This window comes from Tursiops truncatus, chromosome 8 (assembly GCF_011762595.2).
Source record: "Tursiops truncatus isolate mTurTru1 chromosome 8, mTurTru1.mat.Y, whole genome shotgun sequence".
NCBI lineage: Eukaryota > Metazoa > Chordata > Mammalia > Artiodactyla > Delphinidae > Tursiops > Tursiops truncatus.
The window spans coordinates 59,775,966-59,802,273 of record NC_047041.1 but is presented as its reverse complement, the minus strand read 5'-3'; the positions used below and the strand labels follow the sequence as shown (position 1 = coordinate 59,802,273).

At 42.7% G+C, this 26,308-nt stretch overlaps 2 protein-coding genes across 2 annotated transcripts; both read right to left on the bottom strand.

Moving 5' to 3' along the window:
* Positions 1 to 489: 489 nt before the first annotated feature.
* On the bottom strand, positions 490 to 11,753 carry LOC101316507 (olfactory receptor 51E1). Its single transcript, XM_073807928.1, has 2 exons — positions 11,669 to 11,753; positions 490 to 3,602 (listed from the first exon to the last, which is right to left on the bottom strand). Exon 2 carries the CDS (start codon positions 3,558 to 3,560, stop codon positions 2,607 to 2,609), a length of 954 nt encoding a protein of 317 aa, XP_073664029.1. The 5' UTR covers positions 3,561 to 3,602; positions 11,669 to 11,753; the 3' UTR covers positions 490 to 2,606.
* A 5,100-nt stretch (positions 11,754 to 16,853) lies between these two features.
* LOC101330094 (olfactory receptor 51D1) lies at positions 16,854 to 17,823 on the bottom strand. The gene is given in 6 exon segments (XM_073807927.1): positions 16,854 to 16,958; positions 16,960 to 17,474; positions 17,477 to 17,526; positions 17,528 to 17,681; positions 17,684 to 17,732; positions 17,734 to 17,823. Coding segments are annotated over 6 exon segments (963 nt in total).
* Positions 17,824 to 26,308: the final 8,485 nt, after the last annotated feature.

Genomic DNA, 26,308 nt, shown 5'->3' with positions numbered 1-26,308 from the left:
CAGAGACGAGAATATCCAAATAAAGGAAATGGGGACGGTAAAATGATGCCCATGTAAAACGTATATGATGAAGGTCTTTAAACATACCCTAACTTCTAGCCAAATCTCCTACAAGAGGCAGCCTTTTCCTCTTATCCTAGTTCTTAACTCCAGGCTCTTCTGGATGATCCAGTAAGTATTTATGAAGTAAATGACCGGATATAGTTTTGTCTCTGTATCTGGCATTTAGTACTTATTGAGAAACACAAGAAGGTGGTGGTGGTGGTGATGTGGTTGTGGATGTGTGTGTGGATGTGTGTTTGTATTTACATTCACCAAATGGTTAATCCATTTCGGATCAAAACCGTGAAACTTTATCCTGAGCATACAAACTATCATAAACTTGGAATCCTTTCTGAAATCTAAGATAGTGGCAGCATCCCCAGGAAAAGAAAACTATATGTGTCTGTCTGATTTATCTCTTTATTATCCACCTATCTATGTCTCCAATGGGATTTCAGACAATATAATACAGATACACACATTCATCATATGTGCATACAGAAGCATGTACACAAACACTTATTAAAAATCTGGAAGAATAAACACCAAAACGCCAACAATAATTTTTTTAAGGTGACAAGTTTATTGGAGTTTTTATTATATTTTTATTTCTTTTATATTTTCAGAGTGTCTAAGATTTTTGTTTACAGTGATCATATACTGGTTTCCTAATATGAAAAAAATCTGTCCCTTTCTCCCTCTTCTCTCTCTTTCATTCTGTTTCTTTCTTTCAATTTCAATGTCAAGGCACTATCAGGAACTGGGATGACCCTCCAAACAGTTCAAAGTGACCAAAGCCAGCACTGACTCTAGTTTATGCCCCATGCTCTGCTGGCCATCACTCACCTGGGCATAGCAGGTTCCATACTGCTCACAATTCTCATCTTCTGGATTCCAGTCCAAGAAATTAGATATGTTCTTTCCATATCCTCTGTACCAAGTAGTCCTGTGCTACTAGCTATAGCTGGAAAAGTCTGGCCGGCCATGTGCCATGCTCTCTACTATACTACCTGCTTCTCACACTTACCTACCTCTCTTTTGGATGGAGATCTCATTCCTCTGCCATTCATTCCTACTGTACTCCTATAGTGCCCACACCCCTCCTTCCCATTCTGCTTCTTCTGGGAGTGCTGTGCTTGGCTTGTAGGGCTCCTGGGTGGGCCTCTGGAACCATACTCATGCTAAGTACAGCTAACAGGGATGCAGTCTTTACTGAGCTCTCCTATGGTCTTGATCTCGGAGCTTTGATGCTGTGGGCATTCCCTGAAGGGTAGCTCAGAGCCCTGGGAATACATGGTGTTCACTTATATACTCTATTCACTTTCTGTGGACCTATGTTTGATTAAGCCTTGCTTCCTGGCTAGCCACCCAGGCCACTGGCCCTACTCAGTCTCACAATACTTCCTGCTCTTGACTCCCTGGTCTATAACCAACCCTGCTCTTTCTGCCATGAGCTTCTAGGTTTTCTCAGCTGCATCTCTCCATGTAGAGTCTCTCCAGATATCCAGTGAATGTCCCTACTGTTAATTATACTATTTCCCAAACTAGCCACTGTTTGGGAATTACCCAAACATACTCCTGTTGCTACTACACAAGTACAATGGCAAATAGGCCAGGAACTATTGAGATTAAAGCCATCAGTAACATTAACAGGAAATTCCTAAATACAATACTGGATGAGTGAGAAAGGAACTTAAATACCTCCACTAGAAAATGCAAGACTCTGGAATGTCTAACTCACTATCCCACTAGTCTAATATTCCCTCCTCACAATATGGGATTGGGCATCAAAAGACAATTTTTTTTGAGCCTGCGTGATCTCATTGAACATCAGTTCCCCCACTGGTACAATGGGGGTAACTAATCATATTCCTGCCTAAATCAAAAGATTGATAAGAAATTGGAAATTAAGGAAAAATTTTCACAGTCTATGAAAATGCTCAGAATACAGTGTATCATCTTTCATTAATGTAGATAAATATAATCGTTTGTGAATTTACTTTCAATCTTTTCTTAAGGATTGCTACTCAGAAGAAAGAAATTATTTTTTCTCTGTGGTCATTTTGAAGAGGGAAATCCAGGTATGTCTCCTTTCCTAAGATCCAAAATTGTAGGGGATTCTGAAGACGAAATCATGGTTTTAAGCCAGATTATCTAATTGTATTATATTCTTGTATTTATTTTATTTTTGCCTTGCTTAAGCCTTTGGTAAATGTCTTTTAGAAATATCACCCTTATCTCAGAATGCTATAAACTAACAGTGCAAGCAACCATATGAATTTTTTGGACTTGAGAATTGGACTGAATGGTTAAGTAGGAAGTAATAATCTTCCAACCATGACTACCTCAAAGAACTAAAGGGTAAAATAATATTGAAAAATAAGGATTGGGAGTATACAGTTCTGCTACCCCTACTCAGATGGAGATTCTCCAATCAGTTTCATCTTTGAAGGATCAGTTGTGCTTTCATTAAGAATTTTTTTCCCAATACTGTCTTCCAAAATGTTGATATTAAAATCTGAATTGAAGGACCTCCTGTGAAAAAGAAGTTTGATTCCTGACACCTAGGGATCCGAAGTGTGGGTGGTCACATGCAAAAGACGAAGGATACGCTGCCGGATCTCCTTTGTCTTCACTCCATACACAATAGGGTTGAGCACGGGAGGAACAAGCAGATAGGTGTTGGCCATGATGACAGGCAGGAGGGAGTCATGCCGCTTGTCAAACCGGTGCACCATAGACAACCCAATGAAAGGTACATAGAATATGAAAACAGCACACACATGAGAGACACAAGTACCAAATGCCTTTGCCTGGGCTTCATGTGTCAAGCCCAACACAGTCTTGAGGATAAGCAGATACGACAAGGAGATGAGAAGTGAGTCCAGGCCAATGGCAGAGATGATGACAATGAGGCCATAGATGATATTGACGCGGATGTCAGCACAGGCCAGCTTCATGACATCTTGGTGTAGGCAGTAGGAATGGGAAAGGATATTGGAGCGGCAGAAGGGCAGATGTTTGATGAAGAAAGGCAGGGGTGCCATAAGTGCAACACCCCGTACCACAGCAGCCATGCCGATCTTGGTAACACGAGGCAATGTTAGCACAGTGGCATGGCGTAGTGGGTGGCAGATTGCCACATAACGGTCAAAGGCCATGGCCAGCAGCACCGTGGACTCCATGCCAGATAAGGAGTGGATGGCAAACATCTGTAGCAGACAAGCATCAAACTGTATGGTAGTGGAATTGAACCAGAAGATGGCCATCATTTTGGGCATGGATGAGGTGGAGATGAGGACATCAAGGCCAGAAAGCATGCAAAGAAAGATATACATGGGTTCGTGTAGGCTATGCTCCGTCCACACAATGTAGATGATTGTCAAGTTACCTAGCACAGCGATAAAGTAGAGGGAGCACAATGGGAAGGCCAACCAGAACTGAGCTTCTTCCAATCCTGGCAGGCCTATTAGAATGAAATATGTGGCACTGGATTCGTTGCCACTGGGATCCACCATAGTGAAGATGCTGAGCTGAGACCAATGCCAGGCAGGTAGAGGCTGGAATACAAATATAAGCCATTGTCAGATCTTCCAGAATTCCACTGCCATTTTTCTTTTCCTCCACCCTGATGTCCTGTTCTCTGACCAGAACTCTAACTTCATTGCCTATCCAAACTCTGATTCTATTCTAAACTCAGCCTAACTATCCTTCATAACTCAAGGCCCAAATGAGCATTCATCCAGTCTTTCTTACTAACCCCACCTCTGAAGTTAATTCTGAAAACAAATGAAATACTAAAGTAAAAATTCTAAGCATTTTAAATCTTTTAGTTCACCAAGGATAGGTTATTGACTAAGTACACATTAGACTTAGATGATAAAAATTCCCATCGCTTATATCTTATCCTACCTTATGCTCCCCTATGCTTAATACCCACTGTAATTCTTATTATATCATTGGACTATCTTTAAGACTAATCCCAGTCCAATGTAGCAATACTCTAGTAACATAGATTAATGCTGAAATCTAACCTTATCACTAATCCTAATGATCTCACCAATTCTAGCCTTAATTCTATCTTTAACAATAACCGAAGACTTAACTCTAGCTGTTGTTTCAAACTTAATGTAAAACTTCATACACCTATTTTATTATGATAACCCTTAATTTAATTAAAATAAAAGACACTAACTTCATCCTGAACTCTAACTATACGTTTCACTCTTGCCCAAATGTCCACCCAAAGTCTTACACTTGTTCAGACTGCCCAGTTTATATCATAAAAGGAACAATGACTGCAATGAACGCCAATGGTGTCCCACTCAGATTCCCTTCACCAAGCCAATGCATCTATATCCCATTTGCAGTGAGTGTTGAGTACTAAAGGCTCAGAGTTCTCCCTTTCTACAGAAAATTTCCTTGATCAAATGAGAGGCACTTCACCCAGGAAGTTATGTTATCCCCACCAGAGCACATCTAGAAGGCAATGAGTGCCTAACACAAAGATACAAAAGGCCAGCCTTCTTGTCTTCAGGTGGGACCAAAGCTGTGATGTAATGTGTGCTTCAGAGCTCTTGAGGAACCAAAGCTGAAGCTGGTCTCCAACTGAGACCACAGCCTCACATAATTTTCTTTCCCTGCTCTATCCTATTTCCCTCACTCATCTTCTCATGACAATATACCGTTTAAAGAAGAATTTCTACCTCAAGCTCTGTTTCTAGGGGACCCACCAGGCTTAAGAGAGTGGGACTGACACAGAGGACTAAACCTGAAAGATGATGGCATTAAAAACACTGGAGGAACAATCAATCCTATACCAGGGTTCCAATATCCTTGAATCTGGCTATTAAAGTGATGGATATAAGTACAGATTGCTGAGGTGGGAAATGTCAGATTTGAGTTTTCTCAGATCATATCTCTCTGTTGAAACAACTACAGAGTTAACTAACTTCCTCCCTTTTTTCCTTTCCTCCATTCACAAATATTCACATGCTCCTACTATTTATTAGATTATATAATTGTAGTTACACACACTATATATGTGTATGTATTCCCTTTCTCTCTCTCTCTCTCTCTCTCTCTCTCTCTCTCCCTCTCTCTCTCTCTCTCTCTCTCTCTCTCTCTCTCTCTCTCTCTCTATATATATATATATATATATATATATATATAAATATATATATATATAGCTGTCTCCTCTTCCCATTAGGAAAATAGTGACACTTATCGCTAGGGTATATTTAAGATAATTTTATCTTGGTAAGAAAAAAAGAAGGGTTAGGTTCTTAAGATCTGGCCCTTGACAACTGGGGTAGGGACTTCTGCATGGGCTACCAGACAGCAGTTGAATGCACAGAAGAGCTCATGGGCAGCATCAGGAGGGGCTTACACCATTCACTGGGCTCAGGATGTGTTGATGGTCTTTGTTCCACTGTTGAGCTGTCACCCAGAGGGTCCCTCAGACACAAAGGAGAAGACACTGGGAGCATGAGTTTTAGAACAGAGAGTGACAGAGTTTAAACAACTGGAGGGAGAAGATATAAGGAGCCATGCTTAACCAAGAACTTCAGGCTAAGAGGCCAAAGTCTTCCGTGTCACTTAAATCTTCTGTACTGACCTCTCCGTAGCATATGACACTGTGATCAGTTCCTTCCTTCTTAAAATTTCTCCTTGTTCCTTCTGCTTCTCCTCAGCTCTCTCTGATCACTAGTTCTTGGTTCTTTCTGGGTCTTCAGCCTCCTCCACTTGACCCTTAAGCATACTTTTAGATGATAATGCTCTCAGAATTTTATCCTCAGATCTCTTCTCTCTATATACACTCTCCCCGGGCCATCTCATCTCCTTCAGTAAACCCATTATTTACGTATAAACTATTGATTCCCAAATCTACTTGGGAAGGCCTGAATTATCTTTTGTGATCAGATCCATAATTCTAGTCACTGAAAGAGTCCACTGAGTTGTCTCTCAAGCACATCAAACTCTCCATGTCTGAAGATCAAAGTCTTCCAGAGGCAGTATTGTATAGCTTAATGGTAAGAGTATGAGCTCTGAAATCGATCCTGGATTCAAATCCCAGTCAACAACTTTGTTAGCTGTGTGATCTGGGGCAAATCATTTAACCTTTCTAAGCCTCAGTTTCTTTATTGTTAAAATGAGGATAACAGTCACTGCCTAATAGAAGTTAACGTGAGGATTAAATGAGATGAGTGTAATGCTTTTAACACAATGCCTGGAACAAAGTAAATATGCAAAAAATTATACCTGTTGTTGTTAACTGTTTTCCTGTAGTGTTTCTTTTTTCTATTAAGGTGGCCTAAACAGACACATGAGCTAAGTACCCTGATTCTCATGGCCATGACCCTAGTGTTAACTTTGTCATCGGCACAAGCCCAATAATCTTCTACCCACATGAAATCAGGTCACCATTTATTGTTTAAAAAATACCTTTGTAAGCTCCAAATTAATTCTGGAATAAAGACTAAACTACTAGGGTGGGACAAAGCTCTGTCTTTCAGCATTCGGCCCTAGTTTCTGTCTCACCACTCCTCACCATGGTCCCTATGCTCCAGGCACACTGGAATACATGCCATTTCATAAATGTAGCATTGATCCCATGCCTCTGTGTCTACTTGTCTTTTTTACTTCTCTTCCCTTTGTCATGGCCCTCCCAGATCTCCCTCCTTAAGTTCCCACTGGGCAAAATCTTATCTTCCACATCCTGGTTTACTGTCTCTTTCCTATGCACTTTCTTAAGCCTCTTTCCCTTGGGTATGATTAAATGTTTCCTGCTCTGTACTCCCAAAGAAATTTGTTTAGGTCTCTTTTTATGCATTTGCCATCCTGAACTGGAATTATTGCTATGTTTATTTCCCACTAAATTATTAATTCCTTAATGTCAGGGACCCTATCATATTGATTAATTAGTGTTTAGTTACTGTTGGTTGAAAATAAACATTATATTATAAAAGGAGTTTTATCAAAAGAAGAATTCCTCAATAAGTGTCTCACAAGGGTAGCACAGCCAAGGGGTAAGAAAGACTGCCCTTTGTCTGAGCTATAGAGATTTTTGAGAAGAAATGAAGACTGTTTGGAAGGTTAGGGCATGGTGGTTATAAGTTCAGAACAAGAAACTTTAGGGTCAAACAGAAAAGACCTTTCTTACCCAGGGAGCCAGAGGGCATGAGAATGGGCATGTGGAGAACAGGGCAAGTGCACAGCCTTGGCTCTAAATAAATGCAAAGTGGGCATGCAGCATAGTCTGTGCCCAAGAGAGGGGGTGACCTAGGATCGCTGACTGGAGACATTAGCAAAAAGGCTCTAGTGCTCCAGAGGGTCAGATATCAATACCATCCAGAAATTTTACATGAACAGACAAGGTAAAGCTGGGCAATTCCCAGGATAAAAATGAGCTGCCTTAGGAAACATACTGTGGAAGAATCATGGTTGGCACATTCAACCCTATTACCTAGGTAAAGTGATGTGTTGAGCAGAACCCTGGGACTAGAAATGAGAGTCTCGGGTCTAAGTAAACGCAGAGGACATTAATAACCTCATTGTGTTGCTGCAAAATTAATGAGGTCAGGAATGTCAAAAGATGTCATAAAACAGCATCACAGGGTACAAAGCACTTTTTTTCATATTTCCATAAAAATGGGGAATAAGTCTCTGAAAATGTCTGAAGTTTCCAAAAACTTTTTATCCCCCTTCCATCTGTCACCTTAACTGCCACTTCGCCTCAAGCACACACTTATACACACACACACACTAACTAGCAGCCAGTCTCTCACAATGCCAAAGACTAAGCACTGAGATGAAGATACTGAAACACAAAGCTGAAGCACTGAGATTCAGCCGGCCTGGAAGGGAGGCACCTCCTCAGCACGAAGTGGGCAGTTCTCACTGGAGGTCAAATCAGGATGGACCTCAGAAGGCGGCAGCGGGAGAGGAATGAAGGAATAGAGAGGGGAGCCAACCGGAGGACCCAAGCATCACCCTTCAGACTGTCCAGCCCTGAAGCACCCTAATCTCCCACAGTCCTGCCAGCTGACTACCAGCCTGAGCAGCTTTTAGCAATTAGAACCATAGCACACACTCAGATAACATTTGGAAGCTCTGAAGGAAACTGGAGCTAAATCACTCTATTTTGAAAACAAAACATAATCAAGGAAAAATAAACAAAGAGAGGGGTCTTTTTCTTTATTAGAAAGCCTGCACTGCCTTAACCCCCAGGGAGTAGCCCTGTGCTTGAGATTTTCTCTGAAAAGTCACACTATTTTAGCAAGTCTCAGGAAGTTTATTGGAGAACTGTGAAGAACATCTTAGACCTTTCTTGAGGATGGGGCTTCAGGAGCCTCCAGTGATACAGAATAGAAATCTACATCGAGGCCTTCAATCCTCCCCATTCCTTCCCCCAGCCTCTAGGACTCTGTCCCCCAGTGCCCTCACAGCCCCCATACCAGCCCATCCTCACATTCTTTCCCAGAGCTCTCTGAATGCCTTCCATCTCAGACACGTGTGGAAAAGCAGTCAGGGATACAGACCCATAAGAACAATGAGGTCACTGCCAGCATTGATTCTATTGTTTTTAGGATTATAACAGAAATCACTGAATACCTACAGAATGCCAGACACTATATAAATATTATCTAACCCAGGAGCAATTCTACATAATAGGACTTCTATGTATCATTTCTACATTATAGGTGTAAAAACTGAGTCCCCAAGAAGTTAAATAATATTCCCAGGGGTTTAGTAGCTGACCGGTAAAAGAGATATTTGACCTAGACTGTTCAATTCCAACACCTGTACATTTTCCCTTTAACCGGCTTTGTGTTGCAACTTCTGAAAACAAACAAAATCTGCCCAAGAGGCAGGGTAGAAGAAGGGCTTGGTAAGTAGGACACCTGGCCCAGCTAGACTCTTGGAAGGGAAACCAAGAGGGCAGTAAAGAGGACCCTCCTGGACTGGGACTTGGGTGCTCTCCCCTCTTCAGCCTCAATTCCTCTGGCTGTGACTTGGGAAGGGCCCACAGTGGAAAGTAAAAAGGTTTATCTTCTACTGAGTACTTTCTTCTCAAACAATAGAGGCCTCTCACCAACCTGTCAGGCAGGTAACATTAACCCCATTTGACAGATAAGGATGTTGAGGGTTAGTTAGAGCTCTCAGCTTCAAATCCATGTGCTTTCCAATAGGCCAAGCTACTGCCCTGCCCCTTTCCCAGTTTCCTTTTGAACAAACCAATGGTTTTTAAGGATTATTTCAATGTTAATCTCCAAAGAATCCAAAATTTGGTCCAGAAGGCCTCTCTAAGACTCAGGACACCTGACCAGGTCTCCCCACTTAGGTTCAGTGGCTAAACACACAGAATGTTCCATGCCGAGAGCAGTGGGGTAGGGGCCTCTTGTGCCCCTGCCAGCCTCTATGGGAACACCTGGAAGAAAATGTCCTTGGAGGGAAGCCCAGGAATACCTGGGAACCTCTGGCTCTTACTCCCAGGCCCAGAGAGGGAAGGCAGACCTCAGGGGTGATGCTGTGGCTGGCAAGGATGATCAGAGCTCATCACTCAGTTCATGGAGAGGGAGCCCTTCTCTTAACACTCCATGAGGGTGCTGGCCCCAGAATTATATCCACCCCAAATCATCTGCATCTTCTGTCCCTCATACCTTGCTTGGATTTGATAATGCAGATGAACCCTTATAGGGCCTTGGCCATTCTTTTTAGAATGGCCGCGAGGAGATTGGAAAGATGAGAGATTGCAATTTCTGACTCACAAAAAGCAGTGTGAGGTTCCCACTCCCACTCTCCTCACTCAAGTCAGCCTGGCCCTCCAAAATCACCCCCAGGCAAGCTCCAGGGGTCCAGGGCCCTGCTGATCCATTTCCCAGTAGAACCAGAGCCAATAAGATTCCCACACACCTTCAAAGTTTGACCTAGTTATCAGGGCCCTTCTAGGCTTCTCTGAGTGTTGCCTACATGCGGTGGAAAAGCCTGATCTGGGACTTTGATTGGTACACTGATTTCTTTTTTTTTTTCCCAAAATTATTGACTGAATGACTAGGCCAGACTCCATGCTAAGCGCTGGAGATACTGAAATACAGAGTAAACAAGTCATGGTTCAGCCCTCCAGTGGTGGGGAGACATTAAGACAAATATGCAGCTATCATAACATGTTGTGTGTGATAAATGCTAGGACAGGGGTAAGTACAAGAGCCTCGGGAACAAAGCAGACAATAGCTCACCAAGTCATCAGGCTCAGAGGGCTTCCCTGAGGAGGTGACATCTGAGCCAAGACTTGCAGGGCTAGTCACAGTTAAGCTGGCAGGGTTGGGGGCGTGGGGACAGCAGCATTCAGTGAGATGACAAAACACATTGAGCGCCTACTATGTGCCCCAAACTGGAGATAAAACAGTGGCTAAAACAGCAAAGATCATTGCTCTCATGGAGCTCAAGCCTAGGAGAGCCATAACAGAAGGTAAAGAAATAAGCAAGAACATTTCAGGTAAAGATAAGTGCACTGAAGATAAGACAGAGTGATGGATAGAAAAGGACAGAGGCGAGGCACCCTTATGTGAGAAGCAGGTCAGTGAAGGCCTCTCTGAGGCAGTGATATATGAGCTGAGAGCTGGGTGATGAGAAAACACCAGCCATTCTAAGATCGAGGCAAAGAGTGTTTCAGGCAGAGGAGGCAAGAGAAAAAGGTCTTCTGCTTTGGGGATTCCCAGAAGGAAGAAGGTCAAGGTGGCCCATGTATCAAGAGCACAGGAGAGTTGTAAGAGATGAGGTCAGAGAGGAGGGCAGGGGCCAGATCGTGTAGGGGCTTGCAGGACATGGCAAGGAGCTTTGATTTAATTCTGAGTGACTTGGGAGAATTTAAGCAATAGACCTGACCTAATTTGTTTTCAAAAGTGCGTTCCGGCGAATGCAAAGACCCAGAGAGAAAGAGAACACACGCTGTTTGAAAAGCTGCAAGTGGTTCAGTGGGGAGAGGGGGGTGGGAGGTTAAATGAGTGCAAGGCAGGGGCAGTCGCAGTAGGGACACAAAATCCACTGTTTAAATGGGCTGAAGACTGAACCCTGATCCTAGACACAGGGTCAGGATCAGAGCCCCGGGAAGATTGCTAAGTCTCCGTCTCAGCCACAGCCTGACTCCTGATGCAAAGTACAACGTGAGCCTGGACCCCATTCAGAGCCCATAACCCAAACAGAGCTACGGTCTGACCCCTGATCACAAAGTGAGCTTTGACCACACTAACGACCTGAGTGGGACTGGCTGTGTTCTCACACTGAACCCCAATCAAACTCTAGCTCAGTCCCAGCCCCATCTGTTCTCTGCCGCCATCACTTGCATTTAGGCCAATTCCCACCAGGCTCTACATGGGCACCCCAGTAAACCGATCACTAGAAAATTTCTTGAAAACTGCCGAGGAAGCATCCAACACCACCCGTGCTTCCCTTCACCACACGAACGTAGAAATTGCTAAGTCTGTCTGTCCTTTGAGTCAGGGACCTCCTTTACATCCCCGGTCCTACCCCTGGACTTCTGGTTCTTCCAGGCCTGGTTTCTCATTCACTCAGCAGGGCTAATGAGGGACCCCTAGCTGCAAGAAACCCACACACCCGGACTCACCCCCAGTCTCCTGCATTCACCTCAACTGCGTTGAAGGAACGTGTGCCCTTTTCTCCAGGACTCTTCCAGAAGCAGTCTGGCAGGCTGCACTGAAGAGCAGCCCTCTCTGTCTCCGCCCCCTCCTTTGAGCCTCCCACATCAGGCTTTTTTATTCTGTCATACCTCCTCCCTCCTTTGGCTTCTCCCTACTGGGGGGCAGGGTGCTGCCAGAGGGTCTATCAGCAGGTACCACTTGTAGCCAACTGTGGGACTGGTGTCCTTCTTGGCTTCTGTGTTCTGGGAAGGTGTGCTTGGAGTACGGGGAAGGAGGGGCAGTGGGTAGAGGGGTCTCTAGAATCCTCCCCAGATGGGCCCTGTGCCAGCTGGGATATTTCTGTCAGTTCCCATGTGAAGTTAGACAGAGTGAATGAGTGAGGAAAAGCTAGAAGAAACTCATGTGTGTGGCCATGGCCTTTGCGAGGAGTTTTCTCCAAGTTTCTTACCAGGCTTATCAAACTCAGCCAGAGGAAAAGCAGGGTGTACTTTCAGGGGAACCCCAAGATTAAGTGCCAACTCATCGTCTTCCTGAAGCTTTCCCTGACCTTCTTTCCATTGGTGGTGCCGCTTGGGTCCTTGCTGGGCCTGGATCCCAATGGACCCACCTGCTTTTCCCCAGAGCTCTAGGGCTGCACCTTCTTTGTCCCCCAGGCTCTGGGGACTGTCTCTAGCTAATGCATAACAGGGATCCCTGGGGACCATGCCTCTGCCTTCCACTCCCTGGCCTTGAGTTCCTGAACTTCTTGTTGAGGAAGGAGGACGTGGTTTCCTTAACCCTCCCTTACCTCCAACCCCAGCCATATAAGACATCTGTTTTTCTCTTAAGGGCAAAAATAGTGAGAGGACATTTTAGAGAGTTAGAGAACAGTTTGAATGTGAAACGAAATACCTCGCATATTTAAATGTTTTTAAAAAGTCTATTAATAAAGCAAAGTAAATTTTAGTTGGTTTCTCCTTATGTTTTACTCATCAGTTTCACAACTACAAGTTTAAATTCACAACACAGTGCATGCTGATTTAAACTATGTAAAATTAGACAATGTCAAATCAGGCCATTCCGACTCAGACCGCATCAAAACTAGTGACTACCTGATCTCCAAGTACCTGTAAACCTGCAGCCTGACACTCACTGCCATCACCCTGGAGCCATCTCTGCTGCCTCCTTCAATCTCCCATAGACTTAGACGATGTGAAGACTTAAAAAGTGATACCCCAGGGACTTCTACTTCTGGCCAAGACAGAATAACAGGAAGTAACATCTACCTGAAGGAACCTAAAATGGACAATATACATAAAACAATACTTTGCAAGATACTGGATATCAGGCAATGAAGGACAATGAGCTCTGCAGCCTGGGAAACAAATGAGGTGAACCTGGGGTTTCCCCAACTTACTGCCTTGAGAGAGGTTCCCTGCTGCAGGCCAGGGTAAGAGAACCCAGGCAGAATCCAGAGGACACCTTAAGTTAGGGCCGTGGAGCTGAGAGTCCAGGAAGCTCCAGCCAGCTAGAGTTTGAAGACCAGGTATTGGAGGTGAGAGATCTACACAGAGAAAGAACTCCAGAGACATGTAGAGGACCCTCTGCAAGATTCCAGCTGAGTACTGAGCCCACATGCACGTGAACAAGCTACCTAAAGCTGGGACAGAGCCACCTGGAAAGATGAGAGGTAGCACCACCACCCAGTGTTCACACAGGGCCAAGGAGAGTGACTGTTTCCACCAGCCAGACTGGAAAACTTCAAGATTCACAGGGCGTTGAGTAGAGATTACAGAAGGATCCTGCCTCCATAGTGGGGAATAATTAACCAAATATTATCTATAGTATAATGTTGGGTTTAGATCATAATTGATCATTAATGGGTGGGGAAAGTACTTTGTTGACTTTATAAAGTAGCACAGGTCAAACTAAGGACTATAGTTTATAGAGACAGGAAAAAGAGATGAGCGTGGATGGGGTGGGGAATGGGAGGGCTGGGGAGGGATAAGTCAATTTATTTATCTTAGGTAAACCAGAACTCACTCACCCTCTCCTTCTCTCCAAGGGGTCCCAGCCAAAGAGCCATTGAGCACATTATATGTCAGGCCCCAGAGACAAAGAAAACTAGTGTTGTCCTCAAGGGAGACAGACAGCTATGTATATGAATATTTCAGTTCTGTGATGGAAGATAAACAGGCAGCTATCATAAAACTATTTAAGCTCTATGACAGAGGGATAAACATCCAGTTGGAATGCAAAGCTTTAAGTTTTATGACAGAGGGAAACAGACTCTGCGGGAGCCTAGGGGAAGCCCTTAATTTAGTCTGGCAATTAGCCGACTTTTCCAACAAGCAACAATTACCCCAGTCACCCCCAGTTATCCAAGTAAAGAGATTCTGGAGGAACAGAGATTTCCCAAGATCTCCTGAGAAAGAAGGCCATGAGTTAATCTAAAGCCAGTGATACTGCAACCTGGATAAGGGACTAGCTCCTGGCCTTGACACAACAGGTTGCTATGAAAGGTGAAGTCTGCTGTGCTTTGAAAATTCCCTGTAATGCAATAAACATATCTCATTTTATCAGTTTTATTATTAAAACCGTTGCCACCAATGTGTATTGATTACTTTCTATTTTCCATGTGTTTTCACACCTATTATCCTATTGAATCCCCACAACCACCCAACCAGAGCTACATTATATCTCCTTTTTACAGCACTTAGAGTTTCCAAAAATTACTGAGGTGCAGTAGGCTAAGTAACTTGCCCAAATATTAAAGCTAGTGATCCTAACGTCTACTGCATCTAATTCCAACCCCACAATGTCTCTTTTCCTAATACAGTTATCTACCATGTCTAAAGGAATTTCTTGGCAAGGTTGTGCTGTCTTTGAATTTCATTTGTAAATTTGAACATCATTTGTAAATCAGACACCAGCACAGGAAAATAAATGTCAACTTGTCTGAAGCTTTGTGAAAACACTTTATTAAGAGACAAAGAGTTGTTTTAATAACAATAAGTCAGGACAGCCACATGTGGCAAAACTGGTGATGCACTGCACAATACGGGAGCACCATTCACGTGGACCATGGTGCGGACAATGTTTCCTAAAGCTGTACAGTGAGACAACCATGAATATGATCATTTCTTGCATATTTACAACACTTTGAAGTCTACAAAGAACATTCATAGGGTTTAAGCTTTGCAACATCACTGCTATTGTAGTTTCTCATTATACGGAAGAGGAAACAAAATCCAGAGAGGTAATGCAGTATGTCACTTTATGATATTTCCAGGACTTTAACCTTATAAGTCGTACTTCAGTGTTCTTCCTTCTGCCTCAAATGAGCGTACATTGTTCTCTACCTATAATTCTTCAATGTGAACGTTTTTGACCTAACAAATTTCAAGAGCTGGAAGTTAAGTGAGTCTACGTGGGGGGGGGGGGGGGGGGTGAGACCCCTGGGGGGGTGGTGACAGAGTCTTCACAATGTCTCCTATTACTCTCCTTCACACCCAACCCCCATGCTCGTTCACTGATTCCCCAAAGGGATTAAAAGAAACTCCCTACTATCAAGGACACCTAAACATGTTTAGTAGATTAGCAAGAAAGCCAAGGGAAAGGGGAAGATATGTGATTTGCTACTGAAGGCCAGCAATTTAGGGAGATCAGTGCCTCCAGAAGGGTGGGAGGAAAGAAGGGAAGAAGTCACAGAAGCACCTGAAATCCTTGTGGTCAGGATGAAGAAGGTGTGGTCTGCCTATTGAGAAGATAACCACTGTGCTTTTCTATCAGTCCCAGAGACTGAAACATAACCCCAGGCTGAGCCCAAGCCAAGAAACTGGGCCTCTTTGAGTCATGGCTCCCAAATATGGAAATTACTTCAATTTCCTAGCTCCATCCTGATAGATACACACATTCTTCAATCAGTGCCCAGGAACACAGAAGTTATACCCATCTTGTGTCATATAATCCATACCCAGTGCACAAAGGAAATACTCCCTAAAACACAATAATCACAAACAAATCATACACACACACACCCCCTTGTACACATATCTTTTTTTTCACATATCCTTCGGACATTATATTCCACCGACATATGACTAAAGACATATATATTACACAAATGGATTTCATATCACAAATAAGATGCACAACAGATATACGCCCAAAGGTAAACACCACACATGCCAAAAGGCACAGCATCCCAACACGACACATCCCACACACTCATGCATATTATATATTCCACATTGTTATGAATATGTAACATTGTACATTTACATATTACAGATATGAAGGAAAAAAGAGGCAGCTTTCTCATCAGATACACATAAAGATATTGTCCATCATTCTCACATAGATGCACATCACATACCAACTAACAGAGGCCACATAAACATAATAAACGTACAGAGACATTATTTATGAAGTGTATACACACCAGGACACGACTATCACACAGACCAAAACACAACTGGCACATGTTCTATGTACTGACACGCACACACTAAAAATACATATAGTCACATAAACACACATGCTCACAGCCACAACCAGGATAAACATCGCCCTTTAGGAAAAACAGTCTCCAATAGAACCACATAGATGACATTGACATTGGCAGATTCCACATAAATACACTCACATGCATACAGAAAAGTAACATTTCATGTGAGCTGTTTCTTCGTTTGCTACCGTCTCCCTCCCTCCAATTACTATCACCCAAATACCTTCATTAACCCCTAAAAATGGCTGTGTAACCACTTTGGGGTCCAAGAAAGAAGCTTTATAGCTAACACAGATTCACTGACATGGATACATGGAAGCAAAATAATTAAAATCATATATCAAGACTGGAATGAATCCTGAGGTATGTCATTTACAGCCTTCTCATGTCAGTACTGGGTGTATTTTCTAGTTGGGAGAGAGGAATACAGCAAGGCCACCATAGCAGAGAGACTAGGGTGATCATTCACCAGGATAACCTGTTCAAACTGTCGTAAGTCCTTCTGTATTGACACATTCCTGGAGACAGAAATTCAAGGTCTATTTAAGTAGCTGGGAGCAGACATCCCAGTGGGTTGGATGTGCCAGTCACCAAGATGTTCAACAGGACCCAAATCCTGCCATCTTTGGTACAGACTGAGGACACTGAAGAGATTATCCTGCTCACCTGCCATCCTGTAAGAACGTATGGAGGCCCTGTGAATGAATCTCCTTGGTTTTGGCTCCATAGACTATAGGGTTAACCATGGGTGGTAGTAGTAGATAGATAGACATTAGCCGTAATCACACGGAGAAGGGAAGTGGGGCCACCCAGCCTGTGTACCACCGAGAGCCTGATGAGGGGCACATAGAAGACCAGCACAGCACAGAGATGGGAGATGCAGGTGTTGAAAGCCTTGAGTGCTGCCCCCCGAGAGGACAGCTCCAACACTGCCCTCAGAATGAGGATACAGGAGAAGCCCGGGAAGAGAGAGTCAACGTCCATGACCGCGAGGATGATGAAGAGCCTGTACACCACACTGACCGTGGTGTCAGTACAGGACAGCTTCATAATATCTTGGGGCAGACAGAAGGAGTGTGTGACAGTGTGTGTTTGGCAGTATGACAACTGCTTCAGGATGAAGGGCAGGGGGAAGAAGAATACAAATCCTCTGGTCAGGGCAGCTAGTCAGATCTTGGTGACCGTGGTGACCGTAGGCCCTGGGAGCACAGAAGCATGCCGCAGTGGGTGGCAGATGGCCACAACGTGGTCAAACGCCATGGCCAGCAGGACAGCTGACTCATGGCTGACAGAGCACGGATAAGGAACAGCTGGGCCAGACAGACGTTGAACTCGGCCCGTCAGGAAGAGGCTGGCCATCTTGGGCATAGTAATGGAGGAGAGGACTAGGTCAAAGCTAGAAAGCACAGCCAGGAAGAGGTACATGGGCTCATGAAGGCACCTTTCCACACGGATGATGAGGACAATGGCCAGGTTGCCCAGGGTGGCCAACACAGTGGGAAAACCAGCCAAAAGTGGACATTAGGTCCCAGGCCCCAGGCCAGGGATGCCCACCAGCAGGAAGCATGCTGGGTAGACCAGAGTTCCATTTGGTGTGGCCATGGCAGGAATCAAGAATCAAGGTTTCTGCATCCCAAGTCCAGGGTCTATGAAAGGGAAAAGGAGAAATCACTCAGTCATGGCTCAGAGGAGAGAAAGGACTTATTAGGAAAGGACACTGAAACAGTGAGGGCAGCAAACAAAGACTAAGTACTTCTGGTAATTCTGAACTCCAGCCTCCTTCTGCTCTAATACCTCCCTGGGGGTCCCATTAATCTCAGTGTATGAAGCCCACTCAGAACACATGTGCAACAGCTCTTCATTTCCAGAGCTGATGTTTCTGACCACAGACACTGCTGTTGGCTACTTCCACAACAGAACTGCCAGGCTTGCACAGATCCTTCCAGATCCCAGCTTTTCTAGTGCATGTTAGGGTTAGGGTCTGTCTGAGTTCAGGGTTTGAGGTTCAGTCTGTGGTTGCCTTTAAGACTCACTCTAATCTGATTTTAGGATGGGAAGCAGGGAGTCAGTCTGAGCCTAGATTTCAAGAGATAGGTTTGTGTTTCAGCCTGAGTACCGTTTCTCAAAATTCCTTGATAGAATCATCTGAAGTGGTTATTGAAAACACTATCTCTCCAGGTCCTACTCCAGGCCCAGAGAATAAGGTTTTCCTGGGAAAGGGCCCAGAAATCTGGTTTAAAAAACAATAAATCCTTTCTCTCCAGGTGATTTTTTTTTTTTTTAATCAGAAAAATTTGGGAAAAGCTTTCTGGTCTTCTGGGAGGTAGGGAGACAGGAGTGAAGAAAGACTATCATTTCCAGTCCCCAGCAAAGAACAGAATATAGTCTTTCATTGGGATCTCTCAAGGCCCACATGAGAGTCAGTCCCAGATTGTGCTTGGCTGGGCTGTGACATGGAAACCAGATACAGCTGAGACATGAAAAGAAAATCAGTCTGTGTTGTCACCAGTGCTCTGTGGTATCCACAAGCACATCCTCCTTCCTCCACTACCCTCCCTGGGGAACACAGAACACCCCAAGGTCAATTTCCTTTCTCTACACAGACCACTCTGTGGTCTCCCCTCCCCTCCCCTTTCCTCCCCACCCTGGGCTAAGCCTGGCACACTCACCAACAATGCTTCTGCCCCAGGCAGCTGCCCTTATATAGCTTCCCTGGGGGCCCTAGGGAGCGTGAGGGATGATGAACAGTGCACTACGCCAGGCTCCCTGGGAGCACCGCTCCGCTCAGGTGCTCAAGTAAATCTGAACCCAGACTCCTACCCCGGGGGGCTGCATTCTGTTACTAGTCTAAGGCCACCTTAGGAGACTAGAGGTAAGGGTAATGCAGTGGAGGTGAGGGATAACCTGCACTGGAAGAAAGGAGCTACTGGAATGGAGGCGTGGGCGCACACCTAAAAGCACACAGACGTGAATACGCCTGCTCACTCTCAGAGGCACTATCCTAGGGGATCCAGCCCTGTGCTCAGGCACTGCCTCTCGCTTCTTGATGCTGCCCCCTTATGGTAATGTAGGCGAATTGCAGCCTTGTGGCTACTTGGGCACTGACTGAGGTTGATGAACCAAGGACCTAACTTACCTTGAATGTGAGCTCCTGCCACTGCACTACGGCTGCTCCTTAGCTCACACCCCTCTCCCTAATAAGCCAACTCTTTATCCCTCGGGCTGCTAATAATAGCTCTCCTGCCCCCCGCCCCCAAATGAGACAGTGTAGAATGGTTGTTTAAATGTGGGGCTCTATCAGGAAACAGACTTATGTCCAAATCTGGGCTCAATCACATACCATCCTTAGCCTCAGTTTGATGTGAAAAATAAAATGAGATATTAGCAATTCTCCAGTAAATTACTGTGTTCATTATTATTGCTCAAAACAACTGGAAGGGCCAATGAAATAGAAGGAAATCCAGTTGAGATAGTGCTACAACAGCCAAAGGAAGAAAATACATTGAGGGGGAAGAGTGGACAGCAGTGCAGAAGGCTGCTTAGAGATCAAGTAGTATGAGGACTGAAAATAAAAAGCCACTGGTTACCTTGGGAAGAACTGTTGAGGTGCGTTGGTATGAGTGGAGTCCTGAATGCAGCAGAGTGAGGAGTGAGTGAGTTGGGAAGAAATGGAGAAAGTGGATGTAGACCACTATTTTGAGAAGTTTGTATGTGAAGAGAAGGAGTGAAATGGGCAATACATGAAGAATTGATAGCTCTAAGGAGAGTTTTAAAATTTGTATTTTGGAGCTTAAACACAAGTAAATGTCAACAGGATGAAGTTAGTAGAGAGGCTCCCTGTCCTTTATTTCTCATATTCCTAGTGGAGTTCATTAACGCTGTGACCCAGGTAAACCCTCTGTCCTTCCCCCTCTATATAGTGACCGTGAGAAATTGTAATTGCTCCCATAGCATCACCCAAACAGGCAAAACCAATATCCTGAACTCCAGACATGGTAATGTCCATTGGACATCACTATTTAAGCATCCTTCAGGTACCTCAAACTCAGTGCCTCCAACTAAGTTCATTATCTCTGATCTGCAGTCTCTGCCCCCAATCTGTGTTTTTTGTTCACTGTCACAGAAATGACTCTGTTGCCCCAGCCAGGAACCTAGAAGCCTTCATCTCTGCCTTCTCTCTCTCTCTTACCTCTCTCTGATCCCATCCAATCAGTCACCAAGTTCTCTTTAATTTACATCCTGGATATCTCATGAATCAAATTATTTTTCTCCATCCCCTTTGCCTCCTAACCAAGATAATCTCTTGCCTAGACCATCGGAATAACTTGTTCACTGGTCAGCCTCATTGAAGATCTTTCCTACCAATTTACTGTCCACACTGTGGCCAGTGTGATCTTCCAAACACAAATCAGTTCATAGCGTTTCCCCATTGACTTTAGAATGAAAAGTTGAAGTTCACACTCCATAACCCAATTCTTAAACCTTCTTGTGCAATCTTAGTGCACATTTCCACCCTATCTTCAACCATTCTACCTCCCTTTTTGCATGCCAAGTAGCAGGCACACTGAAATTATCCCCCTGCTTCAATGTGCCATGTTTTCTCTCACCCTTCAGCTTTCGCATATGTTTTTCCCCATGGTAAAAATACTCATCTTACTTCCTGTTTTTATTAATTCTTAGCTTTCAGATATCTGTTTAAACAATCTTCCTTAGGAAGATCTATTCTGGGTCCTAATCTTGATGTAATCACTTTACTTTTTTTCCCTTTGTTTCACTTAAAGACTTTAACGTTATGAGATTAATTATTCTTCATAGTTCCAAACAGATCATATCCTCCTATTTTTATAGCGGGGGATGGACACTGATGTGTACATTTAATAGGGGAGGTTTACATAGACTTCTTTCATTCACTCTTAATACAGAAATTATTGGTCCTCTTATTGATGTTCACTCATAACTCACAATTCAGTTACTTCAATTGAGTCATGTCTAATGGGCCGGTCCCCTTAAATTTTTATTAGTAACATCAAGCACCAAGTTGGCACAATTTTTGAATGAAGATTTTTCATGGGAATTTTTCAAGCATTTTTTCACTTGTTACAGTCACAAGAATAGTATCTTACTGCATAAGGTGAACTTTTAAAATAATAGTATATCCCTATATTTTTGTTTCAATATTTTTCACAAGAAATAAGGAAAAAATCATTCAACATAAACAGAGTGTTAAAAGGTCCAGCCAATAATGGAGACTTCTGGCCAGGGATATACTCAAATTCTTGGCATAGGAGATGCTCAGTTATATGAACTTGCTGATAATAATTCCCCAGCTCCATATCATGACCCACCAGCTGTCCCTCAATATGGTCCTACACTGGCATTCTTTCAGTTCCTCAAATGAAAGTTCTCTTTTCTTACACCCACTTCCAAGCACTTGCTTTGTCTGGAATAGTCAACCTCTTTGTTTCCCTCCTCTACATATTAACTATTCTTAGATTCCACTGTAGGTACTGTTTCTACAAGGAAATCTTTCCTGTAAGAAAATGTTCTCTTGTTTCCAAGGGTATCCAAATTCCTTTTGCAGATGAATAATTCCCTTGTTTTTTGCTAGGAAACACTGATGGACATGGCCATACAAAGCCACAGACAGCCTTCATGAAAGAGAATATGGCTTTAGGAATGATTCTTTACATTAATAACTTGTATTAAGGCAAGAAAAAGAAATATATAGCATGAGAGTTAGAAAAAAATTATATTGAGTTGGCCAAAAAGTTCGTTTGGGTTTTTCCATAAACTGTTATGGAAAAACCCAAACGAACTTTTTGGCCAACCGAATATAATCATTATTTGTGGATTAGTGACTGAATATGTATAAAAATCCAAAAGAATCCATTGATAAATAATTAGAATTAATAAGTACAAAGAGATTGCAAATTACAAAGTCAATATACAAAATTCCACTGTATTTCTTTATAAAATAGACATGGTTTTATTAAAACAGCATTTACAATAGGAGAGAAAAGTCATATATCTAAGAATAAATCCAGTAAAGGATATAGAGAAACTTCTACATGGAAACCAGAAGGAATCCCTAAGAGAAACTGAAGAAGATCTAAATAATGCAAGAATAAACTATGTTCTTTTATTGGAAAACTCAATAATATTAAGAATTTAATTGAAGAATTTAATTATCTCCCCTAATTTTTCTACAGATTCAATGCAATCTCATTAATATCCTAACAAGTCATTTTGTAGAACTTGATAAGTTTAATTAAAAATTTATAGTGAAATGTAAATTGCTGAAAATAACCACAACACTCTTAAAAAATTGGACCAATGTGGGAAGACTTGCTATATCAAATATCAAGACTTATAATAAAGCTATAGTAATTATGAAAGCGTGATATTGGTGTAAGGTAGAAAATTGGGCCAATGAATAGAAATGAAAGTCCATTTGCTTTATTCATTCATCAGTGGACATTTAGGTGGTTTTCATTTCTCAGCTATTGTAAATAATGCTGCTATGAATGTGGCAGTGCAGATATCTTTTTGAGATAGTATTTTATTTTCTTCAGATATATACCCAGAAGTGGTACTTCTGGATCATATGGTAATTCTATTTCTTTTTTAATCTTTGAGAAACCTCCATGCTGTTTTCCATCGTGACTGTACTAATGTACATTCCCACTAACAGTACACAAGGGTTTCTTTTCTTCACATCCTGTCAACACTGATCTCTTGTCTTTTTGATAATAGCCAACCCAATAGATGTAAGGTATAATCTCATTGCATCTCCTTATGACTAGTGATGTTGAGCACCTTTTCATTACTTGTTGTCCATTTGTATATTTTCTTGGGAAAAAATGTCTTTTAAGTCCTTTGCCCAAGTTCTTTTTAATGGGATTGTTTTTGTTTTTTGCTATTGAGTTGTATGAGTTCCTTATATATTTTGGATATTACTCCTCATCAGATAGATGATTTGCAAATATTTTTTCCTGTTCCATAAGTTGTCTTTTTATTTTACTGATTGTTTCTTTTGTTATTATGCCTGTTCAACTCAAACTCAAGTGATAGCAAGGAATATCTTGATCATCACTGTATCCTCAGTGCTAGGATTGCACCTGATATTTCTATCTATCTATCTTGGGACCATACAAGGCTATGTAGCAAAAAAGAAGCCCATTATAAAATGATAACAAGAGGACTTCCCTGGTGGCGCAGTGGTTTAGAATCCGCCGGCTGATGCAGCGGACACAGGTTTGAGTCCTGGTCTGGGAAGATCCCACATGCTGTGGAGCAACTAAGCCCGTGCGCCACGACTACTGAGCTTGCGCTCTAGAGCTCACAAGCCACAACAACTGAGCCTGTGTGACACAACTACTAAAGCCCGTGTGCCTAGATCCTGTGCTCCGTAACAAAAGAAGCCACCACAATGAGAAATGACAAGCCCACGCACCGAAACGAAGAGTAGCCTCACTCACCGCAACTAGAGAAAGCCCGCGCACAGCAACGAAGACCCAACGCAGCCAAAGAAAGAAAGAAAGAAGAAGAAGAAAAGATTCAACATTGCACCCAGGAGGGTTCTGGGAACATGGCAACACATCTTCGATTCTAATTTTGTGTGTCAAAAAATTCAAATAAAATAAAATTCAGTAAGAATCTACAATCCTGTCACACAAAAGAAAGCAAAAGTTGTTTCTAAAATTTGGGATTCCTGTGAGTCTGTACAGAGTAAGGTGGAAGGCAGCTAACCTACCTTGAAGGAAAGCTTTCATGAAACCATGCTGAGAGACCCTCACTTCGGAGCCTCCAGTATTTGGCCCCTGTGGAAAGAGCTCTGCCTCATGTCTCCATGGGTCTTACCTTACTTAAGAGTATGGGCTGGCCAGCTGACCTGTGCCGTTCCTTATAACCTTCCTAAGATGACGCCCAATCTAATGTTCACTGAGAAGGAGGCAGAACTCCAGGAGACCCTGCATCAGCTAAGAGCAGTGACTTATCAAATCATCTCTCATAACCATGAGCAAACAAAGGAAGCAAGTAATGTGGAAAATATCAGAGCTTGAAGAAAGGGAACAAGTATGAGAAAACAGATCAAATGCCCAGCAGGAAACAGGGCAGAACTGGGAGAATTTAGAAAAAAAACATCCATAGCATCAGTGAGAGCTGAGAAAATCCTGTTGTGTTAAAACATGAACAGATTGCTACTGAATAAAAGCAATGTGCAAGAAAATAAGAATTATTTGAAATAATAACAATAAAACAGAGTGTGCAAATCTTATGGGGAAATCTTGGTTGGTTCTTAACCAAGAGTGGGAAGAGATAGGAGTATTTTCTTGAATCCCTTAATCCCTAAGGTGTAAAACACAACAACAATAACAACAACAAAACCAAATCACTGAATAGAAACAGAGTATCCTTTGTCTTTCTGCACAACATTCTAGGAGAATCTCTCAAGTTGGCCACGCACAGCTCTTTGCTTTTTCAGCAAATATACAGACTTGGGCAAGAAAAAGTAAGAGACATGGAGGGGAAAATACAGGCATTCCAGAAGGAAAGGCAGGAGGGGATGGAGCAGATGGAGTAAAATCAACAATCAAGGAAATAACTAGGAGAAAATTTCCAAAAGCCCAAAACCTGTCTTAAGATACAACATGCTCACTCATTCATAAAATAAAAGATGTATACTTAATTTCAGATGAAATTTCTGAATTCCAATAAAAAATAAACTATCCTGTATGCATCTAGACAGATATGCCTACAAAGTAATGCCAAAATATACCAGCTAGCATGTAAGCTCCACAAAAGCATTTTTCTGTTTTGTTCACTGATATATTTCGATCACTTGAAAGAGTGCCTGTTACATAGCAGGCACTCAATAAATATTCATGGATGAATTTGCTGGCATTAAGGAATCAATCTCTACCTGAGGTCATGAAAATATTCTTTTAAATTACTTTGGGAAGTTTAATTGCTTTGACTTTTATAGTTATAGCTACAATCCATATGTGAGTGATACGAGGTTAGGGTTCGTGTTTCATTCTTTTCCATATGGATATTTGGTGTCGCCAGTACCATTTATTAAAAATATCCTTCTTTCCTCATTGCTCTATAGTACTACCTTTGTCATAGAACAACTGGCCATATATGAATGGGTGTGCTTCTGGGCTTTTTTTTCTATTCATTGGCCCAGTGGTACCCTGCACCAATATCACACTTTCATAATTACTATGATAACATGGAGAAATTATTTAAGAATTGTCCTAGCAAATAATCTGACTTGTCTTAGTGTGGATGTCCCAGAAACAAACTGGAAACATGGATCTGATTTCAAGTAGCTTATCTGGGAGGTGATCCCAGGATGAAATATCAGGAGTGTTGAGAAGTGAGAAATGGAAGGAAAGGAAGTCAATAAAGTGTGTATTATCAAGCAGGTTATCACCATGGGAAGCTGGGACTCCATTCTCTGCCACTCCTCTCCCTTAGCACAGAAACAGCTCATCCCACAGTTAGCCACTCAACTTGTTGTCCTGGTCCATCTTGGATTCAGGCAGAGGGTTGGAATCTGTAGTTACAGTCATGGGCTATATCCAAGACAGAGCCTCACCTGGACACAGCTGTCTGCCTCTCACAGCAAACAAAGCACCCTGATGGAGGCCAGGAAGAAGAGCTGCTGTGCTTGTGCACTGCACTGATGTATCTTCAAAAGTGCTCTGTCCAGCTTTCTCCTCGGGAACACAAACCCCCGCCCCCAGGAATACTAAGGTGCCCTTTTGCCAGGGCCCTTGAGACTCAATCATAGTTATGGACAAATTGCCAAGTTACAAATGAAAAAGATCTCCCCTTTAACTGCTTTAACTTCACAGAAGCTCCAGAGAAGTGCAATCGACCCTTGAACAACACAGGTTTGAATTGTGTGGGTCCACTTATATGCAGATGTTTTTCAATAAATATATCAGAAAATGTTTTGGAGATTTGCAACAATTTGAAAAATCTCACAGATGAACCATGTAGCCTGGAAATATTGAAAAAGTAAGAAAAAGTTAGGTGTGTCATGAATGCATAAATTATATGTAGATACTAGTCTATCCTTACATAGGCATAAGGTGAGTGATATTTA